The following is a 26,343-nucleotide window of genomic DNA, read 5'->3' on the forward strand; positions in this document are numbered from 1 at the left end:
TTTAATAATGTGTCAACCATGTACTTCAAAATATCAATATCCATCTAATTACATTTTTGGATTTAGTGCTTGTTTCGAGAAATTATATGCAAAGCATTTGGGTAACACTAGCAAACTGGTTATTCCTCAACTAGATATAGTAAAAACATTATATACAATAATAATGTTGGTAGAACAAAAAAATAACTTATAAAACCTAAAAAATCTTGTGGAAAAGTCCATAGTAGGTAGGTAATGTATGCACTTTTCTGATAAGCATTGTCCTGATAACAATTATATGCAATGCATCTTGATTGCAAGCATACAACAAAAGTGGTCTTAGCATGAACAATACCTAATTTTAATAGAACAACAACTTTGCAATACCCGGATATGCCATAACAAAAAGAAAAGAAAGTAAATAACTCTTAAAAAAATTATATGGGGATGGTTCAAACAAAGAAAAGATGAAACTAGTTATTTAGAGAACCAACTCAGAGATTTTCCAAAATATAAACTAAAAAATAAATTAAAATAACGATTAAAACATATGTCAAAGTATAATTAAATTTGTGTGATTACTTTAATAAATTTAAACATATGAAAGCCAAATTTGTAAGTGAAATATCATTCATTTTGATGTTTCAATACAATCTGAATGTTATAATATTAAACGATAATTGATGTTTCGATTCATGAGAGTATCAATTTCTTTCACGATATATAATGAAATCCAACAATACAATACATAAAAGAAAGTGGAAAAAAAATCAAAGCAAAAACTCCCGAGTAAACAAACAAGCTATTTACCTAGGAGAGTTGTCTTTTAATTTGGACATGAATCTTATTTAGTGAATCTATATCAATTTTACTAAACAAATATTGAGATCGAGCTCTTGAACTATATATCCTTCTTATGGGGTAATTGCGATAATGTATATCAATCACACACAACTCATCTTGTAATTTTAAATTTTATATGGTTTTCCGTTATAAACATAAATTCCTTAATTCATGTGAGCTTGAGAACATATTACATCACTTCTATTATCGTGTACGTAATATTGCTTAAAAGTATTCTATAGTAGTCACTCCTCTTGTAAAATAAGATATCAACATGGCCTTAATATCAAAATATCACACACTTGATCTTCAAACATAATCATAAAAATGGGGAGAAAAACTTTAAGCAATTAGTTTCATTATACGTCGACTTTAGGTTATTTAGACAGTTTGCCTATTAAACCTAAGATCTTTAAGATCTCTCTAGTTAACTAGATTAGGTTACAACCAGATCCATTTCACAAGTTTTAGCTTCATTTTCTTGAATGTATGTCATTCTTCCTCTCTTAACAATTTTTTTAGTCAAAGGATCTACGATGTTCTTTTTTCAAATTTCACACAATCAATGAAAATTATTATATTAGAGAGCAATTGACTTATCAAATTATGTCTACATCTATATATGATGTCGTAACTTCTCATTATAAACATTACTTTCGGTTTCATCATAGAAACTATGACTGAATAGTCAGGTTGGTTTTGTCAGTTTTGAAGTCAACCAAAAACAAAATTAAAACAATTGATTTTACACAATAAGGAATCCAAACCAATTTACAATAAGGAACAAAACCCGTGGATTGATTTATTTGAATCAGTTTAATATACTTTTGGTTCTCGATTTTTGGGACTTTATTTTTTGTTCCAAATTTTTATTCTTACTCTCCATTTTGTTTTTAACAAGTCCTTGTTGCTAATTTTAAATTAAAACTATTTTTTCTAATAAATTTTTATTTTTATTTTTTGTGTTTTCACTTTTTTAAATAATAAAAACGTGCATGGTACATAATAATTGGTCATCTTTTCCAAACAAAAGATACACATATGCAACATAATAATTCAAATACTATAAAAGATATTTAATGAAAATTTTAGTTTTAAGCCTATATTTACATTATTGGTTTGGTTCAATTTTTATTGGTTTTTTCAACAAAAATCCGATCCAAATAAAAATTTTATGGTTTTCTTCAAATACAAACCAAGAAATCTAATCCGATAATTAAAAAACCAAACCAAATTATTGAATCAATACGGATTTGTTGGGTTCTTTAGTTTTATGTATCAACATTAATGGAAAATGCATGCTAAATTGTCAATAAATGCATATTACACTTACAAGTTTTGGTCCAAAGTGGAAATATTTCAAAAAAGTCTTGAAGTCATTAAGCTTATTCTCTTATATATATATATCAGGAGCTATAAATAACTCTTATTACATACGTAGAATTAGAACATGTTAGAGATGTCTACGTTAAATATTTTCAAGATACAACTAGTCATACCAATACTTAATTATAAGTTTAATTAAAATACCATCTAAAATCCAAATGAGTACACTAAATTTTTATAGTACAAGTTGGTACCTCATAAAATATTGTCCATGGTCTAGAGTGTGCACTTCAAATACCTTAGAACTTTGACTAAGGTATTACCAGAATAACTATATATGCTCCAAGATTGCTGGTGGTAACCTAACCTAATTGACCCGGGAATTCCCTCACAATATACAACCAAAAAGAATATAATTCCACCCACTAATGCCAAAAAGAAAATGGGTTAATTTGGTGAGCCTATTGCTGAAGTCCTTTTACAAAAAGATCAAAGTCAAAGCACACATTGCTTTGCCTGGGTCCAATAGCATGAAAGAAGTATACACACATGCAGACAATATTGACATATGAACTAAGCCCCAATTAGTGGCTTTGGCTTTAAATCTACACCAAACTTGACTCAAACATATATATAATATACTTTGCTTTTCTCATCTTCTTTCTACTTCTTCCATATATCATTTGGTTGACATCTCAACCATAAAGTACTCCATATTCATTTTCTTACCTTTTCCTACCAAATAAAAGAAGGGTTGATTTGTGTTTCCAATAACAAAACCAAGGAGTTAAATAGAGGTAATTATGTTAGATAGCAAAATTACTAAAATATAATAATAATAATAATAATAATAATAATAATAATAATAATAATATGTATTTATCATTGTCTGTTAATACCTATTAACAATAGATGATATATTAGCCTTTAGTATCTATTAATGTCTATCACCAAAAGACAGTAAAATTCTATGACATTTATAAATATTTTGATTCATTTGTTATATTTGAAAATAAACCTTTAAATAATCATGTTTAGAAAATTCTACCAACTTAGTTATTGTCCTTTTGATTTTGTTTCATTTTAGTCGATACTTTCACCCATCTCCAAATTTAATCAATGTAATTTTAAATAATCTTCAAAATAATATTAACATTACTTCATTGTTGATTTTTCTGTAGCATCATCTTTATAAAATTTAGATTAACATATTAATAGTGTCTATCTTGGCTAGAAATTAGTTATTTTCATTATTTAACCAACTTTTTTATGAACTTTTTTGCGACAAAAAAAATATAATCTCAATAACTAACTAAAAAGTCATTCGTTGAATTATATTTGAGATTGTCACTTATTAAAAATTAATTTCATGTGAGTTTATTTGACATCTAAATATTGGAATCGCACAAGATTGTCTCTGAGATTAGTGGAACCAAACGGAGTTATAAATTGGTTTCAACACTTGATATAAAAAAAAAAAATTATTCAACTATAATGTGATATTTTAAAATTTTCTATTGTAGAGGAATATATTTTCAAAAAGAAAGAGTAGTTTTTAAAGAAATTATAATAAAATTTCGCTACAAGTCAAAACTTGTACTAAATTTAATTAGCTTTTCTCGAGAAAAATTAAAAAAAAAAAAGCGTGATCCATTTAACGATTCTTTAGCATAAAGTACTTTTCAGAATCTTATAAACTTATATATATATATATATATATATATATAGAAAAGGTTTGGCTTGGCTTGTGTTTCAATTAAATGATCCAATGATGTGGGCTAGATTTTGATTAATATAAACATAAAATAAAAAGAAAATCATTCAATATACTAAGAAGGAAATTGTATTTAATTTGAAATCCCAACCAATTTCAAATTAAAAAAACACATTTTCAAAATAACAAAATAAAACCTATTTAAAAAATATAGTAAAATTCATCTAACTTTCTATAATCTATTGAAATTTTTACTCTATTTTATAAATAATTTTATTTCTCGTGCTATTCATAACAATCTTTCAAATAAAAACCTCATTTTAGCAGATACAAATATAAAAATTAGTAATTCGGAAGTGTTTTTTTTGGTTCAAGGACTTTAAAAGCTCCACTAGTAAAGAAACATATCAATTCTACGTTTTATTAAATTCTTACATTCTTGGTTTCATGACTTCACTACTCTACTCTTTACCTGAAACACCATCTTGATATAATTGAGAAGTCCAAGTGAATCTAAAAGCAACATTGATTGATTAGAACTTCAACAAATAGGTGACTATTTGATTTTTAGTTTTTGAAAAGTAGGCATATTCTCTCAATTTTGTAGAACGTATAGTTGAATTTTGGTCGAATTTCAAGATAAAAATTATTTTAAAAAATAACTTAGTTTCTAAAGACGATCCAAAAGAAACAAAAATCAAATGATTATGGCATAAAACATAAAATATCACAATTTTGCATTTTTTTTTAAAAAAAATCTTCTTTTAGAATTTGTTGATTTCATATAAGTAATTTTCTTTGACAAATGAATATAAAAGTAGTCCGAAAGCCACTAAAATGGAAGAAAACCCAAGTAGGGTTATGTGGTTGGTTCTTGTAAATGATGAGGTTGTAAGTTGTTTACCTACAAAAATTGATTAAACTCCTAGCATTATAAACGTGCAAGTTTCTTAATTTTGTCCACATTATTTGAAACCAATCATTTCCTTTTCTTTAATTTCACAAATAGATTTCTCTTCATTTTCGGCCATCATTTTCAAAATGTGAAAACAAACTCAACAGTCTCTATTTTAAAGTTCATAAAGATTTTGCTCATCAATCAAATAAACTAAGATCACATAGCTATAATATAAATACTACAACTTTATGTGTTGACATAAAAGTGAAATAAGTTCAAGTAAATATAAGGATAAGGTTGAGTACCTTATCTTGGGATGCTACAGATGCAACTTACTTTATAATTGATACAAACGATGTAATTCTAAACTATTCATGGAGACATACGAATGACAACATCCTATGCAATGAGTTTGCAATTTGCAATACTAAGCCAAGAAACAGTCACTTTTATTTTGCAACACCGCTTACTGTTTAAAACTGACTATTTTAAATTCAATGACCTAAATAATTGACTATGAACTCTTGTTTATTCGTGATCACCATGGATAAGAGCAGGTCGAGCTTGCTAGCTTAATAAGTCTCTTATTTCAAAGGTAAGACCGGGTTGATAGCTAGGAACATAGAATGTAAGGTGGAATTTACTCCTACCAATTTCTAGAGATAATAGATAGGTTCTCTTAAATGCTGACTTCGAGTCTTGAACAAGGGATCTCACCTTCTTATTTGCCTAAGAGGGACTCTGTAGGTGGTTAGACCACAAATCAAATATTTATTGAAGGATCGTTAAGATTTAAGGAACAAGAAGCAATTAGAAGGTACAATATAATTTTAACTCAGCCATAATTGTGAATTACCTATGAAAATTCGACTTACTAATCATGATTATATTAAATGGACAAAGATATATCTACGCTGATAAAAGTGCAACAACTGAGCTTTAGTAGAGTGTCCTGGTAGTTAACAAATGTTGATTAACTAGGTTAAAAAGTTTAGTTGGTTAAACTTGAACCATTGAAGTTCATGATCTGTAGATCCATTAGATTCTTTGCTAGCCCATATCGAAATAAACCCTAAAAGAGTGATGAATTATTTCGAATTAGATTGGGAGTAAAGCTTTAGATATATTTGAGGGAAACTTACATAAATGTAACAAAACACTAAACTATTTACGATTTGTGTAACAAAACCCATGAAGTTAGTCATTTTTTAAATGTTACAGGTTTGCCCTTCTCTTCTCGCGATTTCTTTCATCGTCTTCCTCTTCAATTTCTTTCATCGTCTTTCTCTTCGATTTCTTTCATCGTCTTTCTTCTTTTCCTCTTCTTTTTTTCTGCGATTTCTTTCCATCATCTTTCTTATTTTTCAATTGTTTTTTTACGTCGTTAAATCTTTCCATCGTATTTCTTCTCTTTTTTTTCACTGCGATTTCTTTTCATCGTATTTCTTCTTTTCTGATTTTATGATTTCTTTCAACCGTGTTTCTTCTTTTTTTTATTCTTTTTTACATCGGTTAATATTTACATCTTCTTCTTTTCTGATTCTTTTTTACATCGTTTAATCTTTCCATCGTCTTTCTTCTTTTTTTTCTTTTTTTACGCGTTTACATTTGGATAACCAAATCTAAACGACTGTGCATAAGACAAAGAATCTTGAAAAAAAATCATTTAAATTGAAGTAGGCAAATGTAAACGATCGTGTAAAAAAAATAAAATATTATGTATAAAGAATCTTGAAAAAGAATCATTTAGATTGAAGTAGCCAAATATAAAAAATAAAAGATCGTGCATAAAAAATCTTGAAAAAAAAATCATTTGGATTGAAGTAGCCAAATATAAACGATCGTGTAAAAAAAGTAAACGATCATGTAAATAAATCTAAACGATCGTATAAAAAAATCTAAACGATCGTGTGCCAAAAGAATTAAAAAAATCGTGTACCAAATTTAAAAAAAAACGTTTACATTTGGATCTCCAAATCTAAACGATCGTGTAACAAAATTAAACGATGGAATTAAGAAGATAAATTGTAGTCATATCTAAACGATCGTATATAAACTGTAGTCATATCTAAACGATCGCGTTGTAGCCATATTTAAACGATCGCCTATAAATTATAACCATATTTGAACGATCGCCTTGTAGCCATATCTAAACAATCGCATATAAATTATAGTCATATCTAAACGATGAACGATTGCGTATATATTGAACTATATCTAAGCGATTGCGTATATATTGAACCATATCTAAACAATCGCGTATAAATTATAACCATATCTAAACGATCGCGTATAAATTATAGTTTTATCTAAACGATTGCATATAAATTATAGTCATATCTAAACGATCGCGTATATATTAAACCATATTTAAACGATCGCAAATGTATTACGCACGCGTTATTGACTGCATGGTTGACAAGACATTTTTGGTATTTTACACGATGGGCCTTTGAGTTTTTCTTGTTTTTGGAATTGTTCTATACGGTATAAATATTTTGCCGCTTTTTTATACTTTTGAAATGACCCCTATATTTGATATGTTTAAATGACTTGGCATATAAAGAGAGAGACAGAGATATTTAAATATGATTTATATATGAAGAATTTGAATATGATTTTATACTCGATTAATCGAAACTAGTGAGAATTTACTAATTAATTAAATTGTTTATTTAATTATTTAAAAATAATTTTTTAAATTAATAATTTCTGGAAATTAATTGATATATAAATTCAATTTTAAGGAATTTGAAAATTTTGACTTGAATTCTTTAGCCATGTTAGTAGGTTTTTCCAATTTGAGTGGAAGTTTCCATCTTCAAGTGTTTATGTGACTAACCTCCTTGGTTGCTTGGTGTACTTACATAAGTTTAACACTAATCCCACTTATAATCAATCAAGTTATGTGTCAATTCCATGTGCAATTTAATTTGCATGAACTAAGAGTCCTTTGGAAGTATGAAATTCTCAGCAAATTGATGGACAAATTCAAACTTTGGAAGTATAAACCCTGAAAACTCTCTTAATTCACTAAAATCCTATCTACAAACCTGATTGTCTTTAAACCGTTCATGATCAAATTCGACTATAGGACATCTTGTTTTTTTGATTAAGTTGTCAGTTTATTGTTTTATGAAAAACATGTTTAATCTTTTAAATTAGTGCATATAGTGTTTTAGAAACAACTCGTTTTGGCTAACACAGTATTTAAGTCAATGTTCAATACAAGGTTAAAACAAGCAAACGATTAAAAAAAAAACTACTTAATTTTGGATGGTGCGCCTCCGCTGTAGTGGTGAACCTTCTTAATTTGAAAGGGATTCAGAAACACCAATTTTGGTTGAACATGGAGATAAGACTTGATCTCTAGTGAATGGAAGAGAGTGGCATCGACTTGGCCTTCAATGCCGAGGCAGACCATTAGGCCAATAGGGAAGAAGTGGCCTTAGCCTTTGAAGCCACAATTAACTAGGTCACAGTGAAAGACATACAGTAGACCTCAACTAAATATAAATTTGGGTGCGACTCAACTAAATATAAATTTGAGTGCTACTGTAAATATGAATGTAAATACATGTCGAAAATGACGCACAATTGTCTAGACCCATGACCCAAAACATACTCTTATTTAGATTTTCTTGTCTCACATCATATGTTTGAAGATTGTGAAGGGGTGTACGAAACTTTCAAACGTGGATAGAGTGGTAGTTAAAGGTCTTGAATAATCACCCTTGAACGAGAAAAATATTTTTTTACTTCTTTTCCCTTTTTGTATGTATAATTTTTATGGAATTAAATTTGGATCCCGAATATTAATATGGTCAATAATTTCAAATCTGTATATTTAATTCTATTCCATATCTCACCGCTTTCATCTTCTTTAAGGAAAAAAAGAAAACCATATTGTTCCTCCATTAACAAGGTTTCTTCCTCTTCTCTATTTTTCTCTCTTCAGTTTGATTCTGAGCAAACTAATTTTCTCATTCGCACCATTATTGTATGTTAATTCCACTTTTTAGACACATTACCCTACTTAATCATTCAAATCCTCTTCTTTTCCTTTTTTACGAATCCATTTTAAATAAGAATGGTAGGGACAACACTTTGACTCTAAATAAACCCCTTCAAGAAATAAATTAAATTAGAGATAATTGCAAACATAGTAATTAGATTCAAAATATTTGCATATAGCACACTTGAAAAAGATTGCAAGTATAACAAAATTTATCAAAAAAATTTGTCAAAGTCTATCAATAATACAAGTCTATCGCTAATAGACCATGTTAAAAATATTGACCTATCATTGATAGGTTTTTTCTATATTTGCAAGAAGAAATTATAAATTTTTGCTTCTTCATGTAGGGCCAGTTTGAATTGATACTAAGTGTGTTAAAAGACAGTTTTTTAAGGATCCCAAGTTGCCTTGCCAAAAGAGGATGGTAGATTTTCGCCATTTCTAACCTGTGCAATATCTCATACAAAACCATTGCAGATGCATTGACTAACAAGCTTAAATTGGTTCTGATTTTTATCCTAGGCAAATTTATTATACAAAATGTAACCTTGGTTTTTTGGTGTATCCACGCTAACAATAGCAAGTGAAGTAGTAAGGAGGACCATATTGTGTTGAAGCTAATTAACATGAGCAGAACTTATAACAAAGTGGAAATGAGATTTTCTTAGAGCAGCGCTGAGTAAGCTTGAGTTTGAAAATAAAATTTGTAAATTGCCTTATGAGTTGTGGAATTTGTCAAGTTTGGAGTTCTTGTTAACAGGTTACATTTTAAGGAGTTTACTTTCAACTAAGGCATTAGATTAGGGAGATCCCTTGTCTCTCTACTTGTTCCTAATTTGTGCTGGGTTATCCACCCTCCTCAAAAGGGAATAATTTTTTTCTAATGAGTGATTTGCATGTTAATAAGCATTGCCCTTTCTTATGCTTTCTTTTATTTTATTTTTTTTCTGCAGATGTCAATCTGGTGTTTCTCAAAGCTTCAAGGAAGGATTGTTTACACTATTACAAAGGTACTTAGAGTTTATGAGAACGCTATGGGTCAAATGATCAACCTGGATAAGTCTCCTTTTAGCTTAATCAGTAAGAATATTAATGAGAAGAATGACATCTGAGCTCAATCAGATGCTGGTGGCTAAAAGATCTGACAAAGGTGCTTAGTGTTTACGAAAAGGTTATGGGACAAATGATCAACCTGCATATGTCTTCTTTTTGCTTAATCAGTAAGAATATTTATGAGAAGAATGACTGAGCTCGATCAGATTCTGGTGGCTAAAAGATCTGACAATCTCAGCACTAATCTGGGTCTTCCTACACATAATTAGAGGAGCCAGACCAGATTGTTCAAAAGGATTACTGTTCGGGTGTGGAATGTGTTACAAGGGAAGAAGGAAAGTCTTTTCTCTGTGGGTGGAAAGGAAGTTCTTATCAAGGCTATTGCGTATGCTATCTCAAACTACATTGTTTTAAGATTCCAAAGAGCTTGTGCGACGAAATTGACAAAATGTGCAGGTCCTAGTAAGGCTTAGTTAGGATTAAAGGCAGGGTGCATTAGATGAGAGTTTGTGGATGTTGTGTCGCAACAACGTGGCTTGGGAGATGATGTTCAAGGAATTAAGCTTTTTCAATCAAGCACTGCTCAACAAAGTTAAAGGTTCAAGCACTAGATCTCTTAGTGATGTTTTTATTAGGAAACAAACTGCTTTCATTGAGAATAATGAAAGAATACATTGTCATACAAAAAACACAACACAGCCCACCAAAACACCCCAACTAGCACATGGGGACCAACTAAGAAAAATGTTACCTATAGAACAATTACAAAAAAGCTTTGAAATCGAAGTCCAAGGGGAAACATAAAATCTAGTCGAAGATGAAATCTCTCTGTGCTCCCTTTCCCTATCCCTCTCCCTAAAAACCCCTCATTCCTCTCGCCTCAAATGTCCCAAACAATAGAACACACCTCACCACCCAAAGAAAGCCCTATTTATATTTTAAGGATGGATGAAGGAGGAACTCGTCGATCGTCGCTCTGACACTCCTACTAGCAAACTAACATCAAACTCTTGCAGGAAAGAGCTCCACACTGCCCTCCCATAGCGGTAGTCCCATAAAAGATAATCAAGATCTTCCTCCACCTTCCAACAAGACATGCAACAAAAATGGCCGACAAGCGAAGTACTCTTCCTAACAAAACTAACCACAATGTTAACACATCCAAGCAAGACTTGCCAGATAAAGAACCTAACTTTCTTGGGAACCTTAGCCCTCCAAACCATAGAAAATATCAACTCAGAATAGGGAGAGAGATCTAACAAAAGACTAAACCCAAGTGAAACCTCTATTTGGATTAGGAGTCCAAACACGAACATTTCTTCTCCCCTCCCTAAAAATACACCACCTCAAGCAAGGAAAGAAGAGAGGCAACCTCTCTCGCTTCCCTTTTAGTCAAATGACAACGGAACCCAAAGAAAAAAGACGCAAAATTCTCCAAGGTAACCAGACAATCTGAGACCATGCCGTTTTTTAACAAGGATAAATGATAAAGATGAGGAAATAAAGAACAAAAGGAATTGTCCCCCTCCCCCATGGTCCTCCCAGAAATACGTATCCTTACCATCCCTCACAAAGCAACAAGTAAACAATGACAAAGTGGAAAGCTCAAAGGAAATATCCTTCCAGGGATTTTGGTGTGTGCCTTTAACCCCTTTCGACGCCCATCCCTTTCGACGTCCCATTCAGAGGGATGGGCGTCATGCTTACTTACAATAATTCTATGCTATAAAGAATCAGTTTCAAAATAAAAGCCTACAGCCACTTAGCCAACAACGCTCTACTACAGATTCTAAGATTGTTAATCTTTAACCAACCCCTTTGTTCACAAGACACCCCACCAACTCCTAACTCAACAAATGGTAACCATGACTTTTGTCAACCCCCTCCAAAGCCATACTTTTACAAACCGAACTAGGCATTTTGAAAAGTGACACGTAATACACCGGTATTCTACTCATAACAGATCTAATCATAGTTAATCTCCCTACTTTTGAGAAAAACCCTTTCTTCCATTCCGTCAATCTCTTACGAACCTTCTCACAAACAAGTCCCCAAAAAGACATAGCCCTCGAATTGTTCCCTAGAGGGAGCCCAAGATAAAGCGAAGGGAAGTAACCAACCTCACAAACAAATACCTCCCGCCCATATCTGAAGCTTAATAGCATCCGCATTAAAACCCAAGATGGTGCATTTGCTTCTATTAATTTTTTAACCAGACAACTCCTCAAAGAAAGGAAGGACTCTTCTTTCGTAGAATAGAACGACAAAGTATCGTTCGCAAATTGCAATTATGATAAGGTGACTTCATTTCTTGCAAGCTTAAAGGGGTTAGTAATGTTTCCTCCAGCCACTTTACTTATAGGTCGGCTTAAGACATACACCACGAGTAAGAACAAAGAAAAGGGGACAAAGGATCCCCTTGTCTTAAAACCTTAAAAGATTGTATCGACCCTTTTGGGGATCACTTGATGAGAATAGAGTACTTCAAATTTCTAATACACACATCCACATTCTCCATTTATAGCCAAAGCCTTTTTTCATCATCACTCCAAAAAATCTCAATCCAATGATCATGTGCTTTTTTAAGATCAAGTTTAAGCAAAACACCCTCTTTTTTTCTTCTTTGACCTATACTCCTCTATAGCCTCATTAGCAATAGGAGCTTGATCCAAAATCTGTCTTTCCGCTAAAAAGCATCCTGAGCTTCAGAAATTGTCAAGGGAAACACTTTCCTTGACCGGTTAGCAAGAACCTTAGCCTAAATCTTATAATACTAGTGATCAGGCTAATAGGTCGGAACTCCCTAATTTTGTTGCTATTTTTCCATTTTGGGATCCAGACACACAAAAGTTTCCACCATTGAACTGTTCAAAATACCTCTTTTTGAAGAACTCCTTGAAGAGTCCCTCAAAATCCCCTTTGATCAGATTTCAATTCTTTTGCAAGAAAGCCAAAGAGAACCCATCCATACCAAGAGATTTGTTGTCTTTGCAACTGAAAACTGCCTTTTGAATCTCTTTTAAAGAAAATGGCATCACCAGCTCATCCAACCTACGCAAAATGGGGTTCCAATCAATAACTTCCAAAAAAAAGGCTTAACACTCACTTCATGGCCGAAGAGATTGGGGTTCCAATCAATAACTTCCAAAAAAAGGCTTAACACTCACTTCAGGGCCTTTTTGATTTTCTCCTCAATCTCCTTACTATCTATTGTACTAAGACCATTATCAAGGATCAAAAGATCAATGTGATTCTTATTCCTTCTCCTATTAGCCACACTCCAAAAAATCTAGTGCTATAGGCTCCTTCCTTAGCCCATTTGGTTTTACATTTCTGGTTCCAACACACCCTTTCTTTCCTGATCAATTCCACTAGAGCCCCTTTTAAACTAACCCTCTCCTCCTTAAGATCACTTTCATGAGGACCTTCCAACTCCAAATTGTCAATCTCATCGATCCTGGCTATAACTTTCTTTTTTTTCAACCGCATGTCTCCAAAAACCACTCTATTCCATACTTTAAGCTTGCCCTTTAAACATTTCTGCTTTTCCATAAACCCATAGCCTTTCCATCTTCCTTGGACCTGCTCACTCCACCACTTAGGCAAATTTTCTTTGAAGGACGAATGACCAAGCCACATGTTTTCAAACCAGAAAGAGTAAGGACCCCACTTGAACCTTCCATTAGTTAAGATAATGGGCCAATAATACAAAGTGATTCTAGACCCTCTTAACAACCTAGGATTTTCAAACCTCTCCACCCAAGCTTTCGACAAAAGAACCCTATCAATTACCGTGGCCACCCTACTATTAGCCCAAATAAAAATTTCCTCCATCGGCCGATCAAATAAACCACTCTCATCGATGCATCCAGTAGACCCTTTAGTTCTCCCACCAGACGCTTTCTCAACGAGGGAATGGATGACATTATAATCACCCGCCACACACCATCTCGCCCCTCAATAACCAAAAAGATCTCCCAATTCATCCCAAAATAAATTCCTTCCCACCATAAACCCCAGTAAGCCAAAACTCTTCACCATTGCTATTCAGGAAAGCTATAGACAAAGATGATCTTCCTCTGATCACCTCAGTAACCATACAAAATCTCAAATTTCACTTCATAAAAATACCACCAGACAGACCCTTAGCTTCAAGCACCTCCCATTCCACCCTTGTACATTTCCAAATACTGGCAACTTCCCTACTACAAAAATTACTTCTTTTGGTTTCCAACAAGATGACTATGTCTGAATCCTATTGGCAAAGAACCTCCTTCACCAGCCTCCTTTCGGTCTGGCCCTCCAGACCTCTAACATTCCAAGAAACGATTTTCAACATTTAGACCTAACAGACGCCACCTCTAGAAGGCTCTCTTACCCCATAATTAACCAAGCAGTCCAATTTTTTTAACTCCCTAGTCTGACCTCCACTTTCTTAATACCCACCGAAGTTAATGCCCCCATCCCTTTATTCCTTTATTATCACTAGGCAAAGCCTCCTGCGAACTAAAGGTAATTTGCTGACCATAAGAATCCCTAACAAAGTCAACGTCGGGAAGAAACCCCCACCCATTCCTGAATTGATTCCCATGTCATGGGCCATTTGGTTAAACATCAGCCTCCTCTCTCCCAAAGAATAAACAGGCGCAAAGGGTAAGGCACAACCCAAACCTCCGTGATAAGGATTCAAAAATACTGGAGAAGGGTAAAAACATGCATTCCCAAGTAGCCCCACCCCATTTAGATTGCACTGAACCGCAGATAGAAATTGAGGGTACACGACTTGATACTCATTCTCGTGATGCCCCAACCCCCCATTTAAATTGCACTAAACCAAAGATAGAAATTGAGGGGACACAACTCTTTCTCTCACAAACCCACCCGACTCCTCTGGAGGACGAGAACCAAGGAAAGGAATTTACCTTTTTTTGTCTCACCACACATGAAATCCATCTGATAGGAGTTGGAGAGAGATCCACTTACCTGGCCATCAATAACAACATCTTTTGAAAGCACTTATATTCATATTACACTCTACGAACCTCGGTAATTCCACCTAAGTCAAAATCATTTCGGCATTTCCTTCTGCACTAGCCACCAATTTTGATTTCGAGATCTCAATCAGCCTATCCTCTCTCACAGACAGCTCTTCGACAAACCCACCATCTCTCATGTTCAACTTATCATTCACCAATGACAAGATCTCTAACTTTGTCGTCTCCCTTTTCGAACTTTTCATAAGCACCGATGTCGATAAAAAAGACTCGTTTTCATAATAGCTAAATCAATAGGTCAGATCCAGATTCATCTTCGGATTCTTCTTCATCAAAACTCATATCCGAAGGCCCATTCCCCAGTTCCTTTGCGCAAAAAACCCTTGGGTACTGTTTAGCTTTTATCGTTGATTTCAAATCAAAACCTAATTTTTGTTAATAAGAACTAAGGCCCATTTCTTTAACTTGAACCTTCTCATGTGCCTCCCTTCTAGAAGTCGGCTACCTTTTCCGGATATTACCTTTACTCAACAAAGCTCTTTTCTGAGCCCCCGGAGAATAATCCCCAACTTCCTTAAGATCCGACTCAACCCAACCCACCTTCAGATCACTTACACAACCCACTTCAACAAGACTCCCTAAGACAGTTCTATCCATTTCATAGATGCTATGAGCCTTGACTCCACTCGACCCAACACCTTTAGCACAATTCAAATTCATCACATTCACATGATCTCCTTCTTTCCTCCTCTGACCTAAAGACAAACTGAAAGATCAGGGGTCGTCCTACTCGTACCTTCTTCTAACATTTTTTTACCCTTACGCTCTTCGCTTCGGCCAGCATAAAATTTCACCGAAAAAAAGAATACTGATGGTAGTTCACAACACAACACACTTTAAACCCATCCTTGTTGCCTACGACCTTAAAGCACACATCGCTCATCCAATCAGTTTCAAAGGAAAGTTCTCCTTCTTCATTAAGACCTCCACACCAAGCTACCAAAGAATCTATAACTCCCTCGTTCATAAGAATGGTGGAATATTAAGGGCCGTAATCCGTCCCCCCCCCCCTTCGGAATGCCTGCTTTCTCTCCTCTTCAATCACACAAAAGTCCCAAAGGTGAAAAGAGAACTCATTAATGTTGGATCCGATAATTTCTGCTTTTGAATCAGACCCACAAATCCCAACTACAAGATTCGCACAAAAAATTTTAAAGCCACAACAAATGGACAGAATCCGTTCAGACAACTGCTTCAAAACCCCTCAATCTGATGCAGCTCTTAATTTCTTAATTATGACTGTCAGTTTCCATTCAAATGCAAATCCCACCTCCTTTCCACTTCCATTTGTCATCTTCTTCCCAACATCCCCGTCATTTTGAGCACTTCTCAATTTTGGACTTTTCGGCCCCTTATTTTCCTTGCGCAAAACTGTCGCCGGCTGAGACCCTTCTTTCCCTTTCTTCAATCGGTCCTTAGTTGGTCGGGTTACTAACCTGACTTCAGATTGCCCCTTCCAGACCACGAAAGCAAAACTAATTTTGATTGCCCCTTCCAGATCCTGGAAGCAAAACTGATATCTCCTCTGCTAAATATCTCCAACCCTTTCCTTTTCTCCCTTCCGATATGAAAATTCTCGTTTTCCTTTAAAAGATTCTAGGGATAGAATGACAAACCTACCTCTTGCATTTTCTAAAACATGGAAGAAATAATGATGATATCCAGCCTTCTTCTACGCCAAAAATCCATGGGATTATCCGCAACAGCAGCACTTGTTAGACAATCCCTAACCCAAGCTGAGGTCCCGAAGTCCAGCTCCATTTTACCAAATTTCCTACCATTTCTTTCCTCAATATAAATTTTCCTAACCTTCCCTGTCAACCCTACCAAGAAATCCTTCCTATCTATCTTGTACTTTACCATCTCTTTTAGATTTTCTCACATTTGGAGAGAAAAGTTAGAGAGAGAAAATTTATCTCAATATTACTTTGGGTCTCTTAGTGATGTTGTAGCCAAGCGAGAAATGTGTTAGAAACTAAGGACTTTGAAGCATTGGCTTTTATCCACGGTTTTTCTTGTTTCTCTGAAATTTCCAATGTTGAGTTAGATTCGTTTGACATTATCGGGCTTGTGAATAGGGAGTGTGTTGATCTAACAAAAGCACAATCTCATCAACAAAACTAGCATGTTGGCTTCCCTTGTGAATGTTATTTCTTTCGCTTATGCTTATGCCCCATATCAAGTAATTGTGTTGTCCATATATTAGCTAAGGTTGTAGCTTGTCAAGGTGATTTTGATTTTTTTTTATTGTTATTATTATTTTGGTCAGATGTCCTAATTCCTCTAAATAGGACGTGGTGAGTTCGAGGCATGTCATCCCAGTTGGTTTGCCTCTAGTTTTTGCAAGGAGCAAGCTTAGTACTATTTTTCAGTCCGTGTTTGTTAGATATTTGAACTTTAAAAAGTATTTAAATGTCTCTAAACTATCTCTTTTTGCTCTAATAAGTCTCTATTTATTTAATATTGTGAGTACTAAATCTTTCGATTTATTCAAAAAAATTTAAAATTAGATAACAAAATTAATTTTATATTGACTATAATTTGCAATCAATTAGATGTTTATGAGTTTTTAGAAAGTTTTAAATAAAGCAAAAGTTGTATTAGATAGAAAGTTTTAAAAATTTAGAGACGTATTAGACATAAAATTACAAATATGGAAACTTCTAACTATTTAAGACACTAAAATTTTTAATGAACAAATAGATACAAATTCATGAATTAAAGAATTTGTAATTTAACTTTTTCCATTAAAATGCTAATTAAACATTGATATTTATCAACATTTTTTATGCTTGAATGATCCTATTCAATGTGTGTTTTTTTAGTTGGACCAGTATAATCATAGTATAGTATCGGTATGGATGAAGAGGATGCCTAAAAAGAGCTGATATAGTGTAAAAAATTAGTTCAACATAATGACATTTTCTATTCGCCTTAAAAGTTAGGGGTTCAATCCATCAACATTTTAACTCAAGTCAACAAGCCTTATTGATCAGCATGAAATTGATAGTACTCCATTTTCTTAGTACAAGAGACACATAAGAGATTTGAACCCCTAACTTCAATAAAATAAATACATGTCAAGTAACATTGAGCTATACTATATTATAACTTTACTGTGACTTACTTGTGGTAATCAAGCTGCATGACACAATTGATATGAAATTAATCCAATGTCACCAAGGCTACCAAAAGAGGCAATAGCAAGTGAACCATGTATGAGCCAACTTCATAAACTGTCTGAACAAAATAACAAATGCAGAAGAATCATTACAAGCTATAATATCCACAACATTAATCAATAAAATTTGCATTGTTCAAGTTAAACAACAAATTTAATGATGATATGAACTTGAGTTCCAGAAGACTCTTCAAAGCATGTTTTTCTTTGTTGATCAATGTTTTGCCTCAATTGCAACAGAACAGTGCAAAACTAGTATTTAATAAAAATCCTTCCTATAGTTCATTAATAAACAAAACCCAAGTCATTTTCAACAGTGGCTTCAAGAATATAAAGCTCTTTCTCTTGCTCTAAACTTGAACTGGCACTGGTAATGGTACGATGATTATCTAAGTTACTTCAATGCTTGAACCAAATGCTTGAGTGGCAAATGAATAAGAAAAAATAATAGAGGCTATTTAACTGCATGAAGAATGTTGAGTACTAGCTATGACTCAATTGGTTGTTTCTGAATCGCGATTCAAGGTAAGAAACGAACGATACATGCTATTTCTAAGTCACAAACACAATTTTGACTCGTCTTGGTTTAGTTTTGTTCTAACTCCTACAATGCATGCTATGAGGTTTCAATTATCGACTCAAGGATGAGACAAGGATCATGAACACCAACTTAGGGAACGAAAGGGCTTATTGAATAGTGATCTGTAGTTGCACAAACCTACTTTGTAACTCATAGAGATGGTTAGACTACAGCAATTACCATGTCATATGTAGCCATGATTTCGTGATGCCACTAAATCCAATCCACACACCATAAAACCCCGTTTGGAAATATTTTTCATTTTTTGTTTTGGTTTTTGAAAATTATGCCTATTTTCTATCATCTTCTTATAATGGTTTGCCTATTTCTTAAGTACAATAGTTCCATTCTTAGCAAAATTCCAAAAGTAAAAAACAGCTTTTTTATTATTTTTAGTTTTCAAAATTTGGCTTGATTTTTATAAACATGGATCAAAACTGGATAACATAGAAAGAAATTTAGAGGTGGAGCGGCTGTTAGTAGACTTAATTTTCAAAAATTAAAAACAAAAACAATGGTTACTGAATGACACCATAGGTTTTGACTTGGTCTAAGTTTGAGACATGACAAGGTGAGTAACTTGGTCACATGACGAGGTTATATTTAGGCCCCCATACTACATCGAGCCAAATCTAATTTGGTTATGCTATTGCTAGTTCTTCATTATCTACTAGATAAATGATAATAACCAACATTTCTTTAGAGAAGCTAGGAATTGTTGGGAACCAGATGGAACAATAAAAAATGCTTACCACTTTCATCTCTTGAATAAGAACACAGGCACTGGAGCTAGTGGCCGGTTTAACATCTGTAGCTTACAACAAATCCAATTCTCAACAGCCAGGTCGCTAGAAAAATTTTCAATGGTCTCCAATTCTTCCCTAAACATTAGAAAATAAAACCATTACATACCAAACTAGAATGTACGTCAACAACTAAAATCAAGTCAGTGTTGCAGAATAACAGCTCACATTAGACTATCCAACCCATACCAGCCACAGACCAAAAACTCTTAAATGACAAACGTTATTTAAATCGTTGTAAGCATTCCTCCCATGTCCATACCAGTGTGTTATAACTCCAAGAAGTGATCCTCCACAATTTATTTTAAAGAATCTAGAGGCCTATCAAGTTCAGAGATTGAATTATGCAAGGTATGATATTAGGCAAGAGGGTATAATGGTAATTATCTTAGGTAAGGGATATAATGGTAATTAAATACGGTGTAGTTAGTGAATCTTGTTACAAATAGTAGGGTGAGTGAGTGAGTGAGTGAAGGGGATATGCTTGTGCCTTGTTAAGTTGTGGAAAATATCCAAACTTGGAAGAGTACCACCCTCTCAAAAAGGAGCTGTTGTAATTGTTTCCGTTATTATCAATCTATTATGAAGTTCAAGGATGAGTCTTTACAAATATTGTTAGAAACCGAGGTAGTATGGGATGTCTTCACACATTGGTTAGAATGTGGTGACCAATGTGGTACTTAAGCAGCTTGGCTCTCCCACCCTAATGACTGTCTCTTGGGGTGTAGTTCTTTAAGATGCTTAAGTACCTAACAAATTACTACCTTTGTCCTCCCATTGAAATGGAAATAAAGCAAGCATTTGGCTCGAAAGTAAGTTCAGTAACCCATTCCATCAACTTCTGAAATAATCTTTTACTGACGAAAGAAAAAGATGAAATTTGCACTGATTGAAGCATTCAAGGATTTGTCTTCCATAACAAAGATAAAAAGATAAAAGTTTAAAATCCAAAATTGCTACCTTTAGGATAGAGAAATAAGCATGGAAAGCAAGGGGAAGAAAAAGAGAAAGAGCAGAAGTATTACAGTCCACCAGGATGCCCCACATAAACCACAAGGCTGATAAGCCCTCTAGGTTTCAGAATCTTGTGGGCAGCTTTAAGTGCTTGCAATGTTGTTTCTGACTTTGTAGTGATTGCTTTGTTACCACCAGGTAGGTACCCTAGGTTAAATGCAACAAGACTAAAAAATAGATGAGCATTAACTTAACTGGTATATCTAATCGCACATAATTTATTTGAATTCTTTCTTTTTCTTCTTCAAATTTCTCGAATGATTGTTCAAGATTCACACTAATAGCCAAAAAACAATTGCACGAAAGGATAGGTGTCAATTACAAAAACAAATCTGGCTTCATATACAATTCTTTTTGCATTACTAAGCAGAAAATGTGGAATTATTACCTAACAGGGGAATCCTCTGGAACGACATCCTCCATTCTGCTGTGGCAAATGGAAGAGAGTTTAACAAGTTTCTTCTACATAAAACTAGAAACTATAAGCACTTCAACAAACATTTCTAAAGACAAACAAGACAAATCAGAAGGTAAAGTCATCAGCTCATCTCATTTTTTGAAAGTGAATTGACAGAAATAAACCGAAGAGCAGCTCGAAGTCACAAATAGTTAGATCACATGCAATCAGCATATATTGCCATGCTAAATAAACTTTAGACTATCAAAAACCATCATATCTACCATTTTGGGCTGTAAGCCATTAGTTGGAACAAGTTATAGGCTGTATATGCTGAATATGTACGGGAAGTAAATCAAGGATTCCTCCAAAATGTGATAGACCAAAGGATACCTCTTTTTCACTGAGTGACTCGTCCAGCAATGCAGAAGTACTTTCTAAAGCCTCATTTTGTACATCCATTGCATAAACACGTGCAGAACCAGATTCATCTGCAACCATTTTGACCATAGCTAGAGTATCAAAACCATTTCCACAAGTAGCATCTACCACTGTATCCCCTTTTTTGACGACACATTTCCAAACACTGATGAACAAAGAAAAGGTAATTAAAAGCTAGCCATGAAATTAACTTCCAATACTTCTCATCACAAAACCAGAAAGATCAACGACTAAAGCAAGAAATAAAAAACGTTACATTCTAAATTCTAAAACATGGAGAAGGTTCTATGTATTTTGAATATGTGTTGTATCTTGTGAGAACACAGGCTAAAAGATGGAATAAGCGAAGTCTGCGAAAAAAAAAAAAAAAAAAAAGGAACCAAACTCAAGAGTCTTGATGATGAATACTTTCTCAAAAGAAAAAAACTAATGAGTAAGATGGGTTAAATTCTTTTTGGTTTGCAGGGGTGCATGGTATCTTATGGATGGTGTGGTGAGTGGAACAATAGGGTTTTTAGAGATGTGAAGAGGGGCCCTAGCAAGATTTGGTCCCTTGTCCGGTATCATGTTTCTTTGTAGGCTTTTTGTAATTATTCTATAGGTGCTATTTTGCATAGTCGGAGTCCCTTTCTTTAGAGGATGCTCCTCTTTTTCTGTGGGCTGGTTTTTCTGGATGACTTGTAGTCTTTCATTTTTTTTTCTCAATGAAAGCGTTCCTTTCAATAAAAAAGAAAAAAAGAAGAGTTATATCCCAACTCCATATTCCAATTATGGTAGACTCTCAAGCCCGTACTGCCTAGGATTCTCAACTCACATTGATTGAAGTATAATTTTGAGCAAAGGCTTGAAAAGCTACAATAAACCAGTCTACCCATCATGCAAAATCTTCTGTGGAGCAGAATTCCAAAAGCCATAATGCACTTATGTGTTTAGAAAAACAAGGCATAGCCTTGGGACTACTGTCCATACAACGCAATAGAGACCGTTGCATTCAGAAAGCGAGGCCAGTGAAGAACAAAATACTTAAAGCAAAGAACATACAGCGTACGTAAAAATGCACAAAAAAGTCAGCCGATAAATGATAATACAAACACATACGAGTGAGCAACTTCTGTCGCCTTCTTCTTTCCAAAAAAGTAGCCGACCATGACATCCTCCAGTCCTAAATCACATCATCCACAGTTTCACAAGAACATATCAAATTTCAATCGAACTCAAATGATAAATTAATTAATTAATTAATTTTAAGAAAAAAAAACATCATCAACAATCTCCTCACTGAACCCCTATCAAACTAGCATACACCAATAACCATCCCAAGAATCAAAATAAATACCCCTAAATACAAAGTCAATATTACGATGGTAAATGGGAATCTATCTAACATCAAAAATTTGCGAATATAAATACAACAAAGTTGAAATGTAACCTTCCAAAGACAAAGAATGTTTCGACGACAATGGTGAATTGACATCAATCTGATATTGAGAAGATAACCCATTTGAATGAATATGGTTTGAAAAACAGCAAAGACTTCTCAAGTGTCTTTGACGTCCTACGAGTGATTCGGAGGTAGCAACCGCCACCCATTTTGACCCAAATTTCAAAGATAACATTTCTCCCAACTCTATGGGTTATCTTCACCGGAGCTTCCGTCTGTGCGGTCGTCGGTGAAGGAACGGGGTTGATGATTAATATACGATTGGGCTTGCCTTCAGCCCACTAACGAGAATATGGCTTCGTGATTATTTGTGGGCTTTCCTTAATGGGCTTAGGTATAAACCGACCTAATTAGTTATGTAATAGGATAATTAGTGAGGTAATTATAATCGGTAATAACTTTAGGAATAATAATTAGGGGCGGTAATAACTTTAGGAACAATAATTAGGGGCGACAAGAAAGAATAGCAAAATCTAAGTTTTACTTTAGATAAATGATAAATTTATTTTTAAATTGTCAAAATAGCAAAACAATTAATTTCCACATATTAAATGAGATAACTATGCCTTAAATGCCCCTACATACTTTACAATATAGACTCCTAAATACAATAGTTAAGAAAAACCACAAATATCCTGTAACTAATACATACTATGCACTCCTTCAATTTCCTGATTTTCCCTCCAAAAAAAATAAACCATCTTTTGTAAAGGCTTTCCGGCGCATTTCCACCGTCGCTTTTCCACCGTTTACACGCCCTTCCTTTTTAATTGGTTTGCACCATCCAAAGTATGGGTGAGTTGTTTCGTTTCACGCTTCTGTTCCTTCTTCAACCTTTGGATTTTTCCTCTGTTTTCTGCATGTATCGGTAAAAAATACCGAGTTCTCAAAATTTTCTTCAAATTTTCTCCGGTTCTAACATTCTTCAAATTTTCAAATGGCTTTCCACCGCATTTGTTTTCCACCCGCACCGTCGCTTTCCACCTTCTTCTTTTAGTACAAATTTTTGTTTCCCTTAATTCCGGTTGATTGTCTTCCGGTGAATCTTTTATTTTTGTTTCCCTTAATTCCGGTTGGTTGGCAAAATTAAAGATAGATCACATTTTATTTGGCATGATTTTAGAAAGGGTTGGGATTTGATTCTAAACTTAAGTATTTCCATTATATTTGCCATAATTAAATCACATTTTTATTTGGCATGATGTTAGGGAGGGTTGAGATTTGATTCTAAACTTAATAGCTAAAGTTTGAATATATAATTATTGAAGGTAAAAATCAGAATAATTAGGAGATATTGAAACCAATTGAATATATTTAGGGATCTTTGAAAGAATATAATAATTTTTTTATTTAGTTAATAATTATCATAAGTGGGTGTGTTCACAAATACACTTTAATCAAATATATGATATTTTTATTTGATTTTTGGATCTCCTTAAATATATTGTATTTGAATCTGGACAGTTCTCATCCGTTGAGGGGTAATTTCGGACCAAAAAAGTGGGAAATTATTTCAGGTAGTTAGTTTTGCCATAAATAAAAAAAATAATAACAGTTTGCTATTTTTCTAATTTTCATTTGTGTAAATTCCCCTAAAAATAATATTGCAAATGAAAAGTTTAGTTTTATTTTTATAAAAAATATAAAGGAGGGATGAATATTAAATTAAATAATTGTTTCATATATTATACGGGTATCTGTTTCATTTGTAGGAATCACGTTTTAATTTGATGTAATGATCGGATATTGCGAAAATATGGTAGACAAGGCCAAAGAAATAAAATGTATATAGCATAATCTTATGAATATAATGTTGGGAAGACAATATTAGTTATTTTTCTAAAGTAGTTTAGAATATAAAGATGTTAAAATTTCAAAAAGAATATGCTTTGCTCCGTTATTCGTTGAAATTTATGTTTTAATGGCCATGAACGTTCCGGTGAATTTTGTATTTTTCTAATATATTCAAATTTGAGATTTTCTTTCGGTGAATCTTGTGTTTTGGTTTCCATTAATTTCGGTTTGTTGGCAACATTAAAGATAGATCACAATTTATTTGACATGATTTTAAGCATAATTGGGATTGGAATCTAAACTTAAGTATTCCCATTATATTTGTCATAATCTTAGGGAATGGTTGAAATTTAAATTTGAATTTTGAATGTTTTAAATGCTTTTCCGTTACTTTTTTTTAATGTTTTTGTATATGGTTAATTATTGCATCATGTTTATCATTATTTTAGGAATGAAATATTCATTGCATTAAAATTTTAGAACCTATTCATTGTGTTAATAGCTATTGAAGGAAAAAATCCGTAGCTAAAGTTTGAATATATTATTATTGAAGGGAAAAATGGGAATAATTAGGGGATATTGAAATCAATTGAATATGGTTAGGGATCTTTGAAATAATATAATAATTATTTGATTTGGTTAATAATTATCATAAGTGGGTGTGTTTACAGATACACTGTAATCGGCTATGTGATAATGTTTTATTTGATTTTCTGGGTTCCTTAAATATACTGTATTTGATTATGGACAGTTTTCATCCGTTGAGGGGCATTTTCGATCGAAAAAAGTTGAAAATTATTTTAAGCAGTTAGTTTTGCCATAAATAAAAAAAAAATAACTGTCTGCTATTTTGACAATTTCCATTCTTATATTTGTCATTTCCACGGATTCCTCTAATAATTAAGAGTATATGGAACTTTTAAAAAAGGGTTAAATATAGCAAAAATCTTATATATTTTGCTAGAATTGTTGACAATATAGTTGAAAATCGAATCAATTTACAAATCGAACTGCAACCTAACCAAAATTGAACGCATATAGTTCTATTCGATTTATATGTTAAATTGAAACCGCTTCTTATGCAGTTCAGTTCGGTTTAAAACATTAAATCGATTCTAAAAACCGAACTTAACTGCTTTATTTTAAAATTAATATATATATATATGTACATATATATATAGTTTGACTTAGGTTAGATAGTACTTGTACTCGAACGACACTCGAACTCAAACCCTCTGAGATGCTCAGACGCAGACAACACGAAAAACCCTTCGGCATGGAAAACCCGATTGCATCATCTCAAACCCTCTTAAATGCTCAAATGCTAACGCACGACAAACCCTTCAACACTACAAACCCAATTGCATCATCTTAAAGTTGCAGACGACCCTTCAAAATGCTCAGACGTAGACACACGACAAACCCTTCAGCAAGGCAATGGCAGCACGACAATGGCAATGGCAACAACACAACAAGCAACTCTTAGTAGTCAGTCCTCGCTCAATTTGGCCCGGACAATCATAAACCTTCCAGCAATGGCCTTTACTCAGCTCTAAGTCAGTCCTCACTCAATGTTAATCTGAAACCCTCCACTTAGTCTTCAAGTTCTCACTTAGTCCTCACTCAATGGTAACATTTATTTTCATTTTGATCCATTTATTTTCATTTTAAAAGTTGGAAAAATTATGTTTCTATTTTTTTATATTGGTTTAAAATTTTGTATATTGTAGGCACTAGACAAAATGTCACAAGCTTGACCAATAGCAATGGTAACACTAAAACGGACAACAAGAGCAAGAGCAACTAC

The 26,343-nt window shown here is 33.4% G+C and overlaps 1 protein-coding gene across 8 annotated transcripts; it reads right to left on the reverse strand.

Annotated features, from left to right (window-relative positions):
- Positions 1–17,756: 17,756 nt before the first annotated feature.
- Positions 17,757–22,972, reverse strand: LOC103496382 (uncharacterized). 8 transcript variants are annotated; one of them, XM_051079325.1, is made up of 7 exons: positions 22,731–22,972; positions 22,400–22,463; positions 21,254–21,446; positions 20,852–20,922; positions 20,475–20,630; positions 19,399–19,527; positions 17,757–18,125 (listed from the first exon to the last, which is right to left on the reverse strand). In XM_051079325.1, the coding sequence occupies exons 1-6, from the start codon at positions 22,915–22,917 to the stop codon at positions 19,404–19,406; spliced, it is 795 nt and encodes a 264-aa protein (XP_050935282.1). In that variant the 5' UTR covers positions 22,918–22,972; the 3' UTR covers positions 17,757–18,125; positions 19,399–19,403. The 8 variants fall into 8 exon arrangements, with proteins under 8 accessions (XP_050935282.1, XP_050935281.1, XP_050935279.1 ...); XM_051079324.1 differs by having other exon boundaries at positions 20,852–20,925; XM_051079322.1 differs by having other exon boundaries at positions 22,394–22,463.
- Between the last annotated feature and the right edge of the window lie 3,371 nt (positions 22,973–26,343).

The sequence above is a fragment of the Cucumis melo genome, chromosome 11, assembly GCF_025177605.1.
Source record: "Cucumis melo cultivar AY chromosome 11, USDA_Cmelo_AY_1.0, whole genome shotgun sequence".
Lineage (NCBI taxonomy): Eukaryota > Viridiplantae > Streptophyta > Magnoliopsida > Cucurbitales > Cucurbitaceae > Cucumis > Cucumis melo.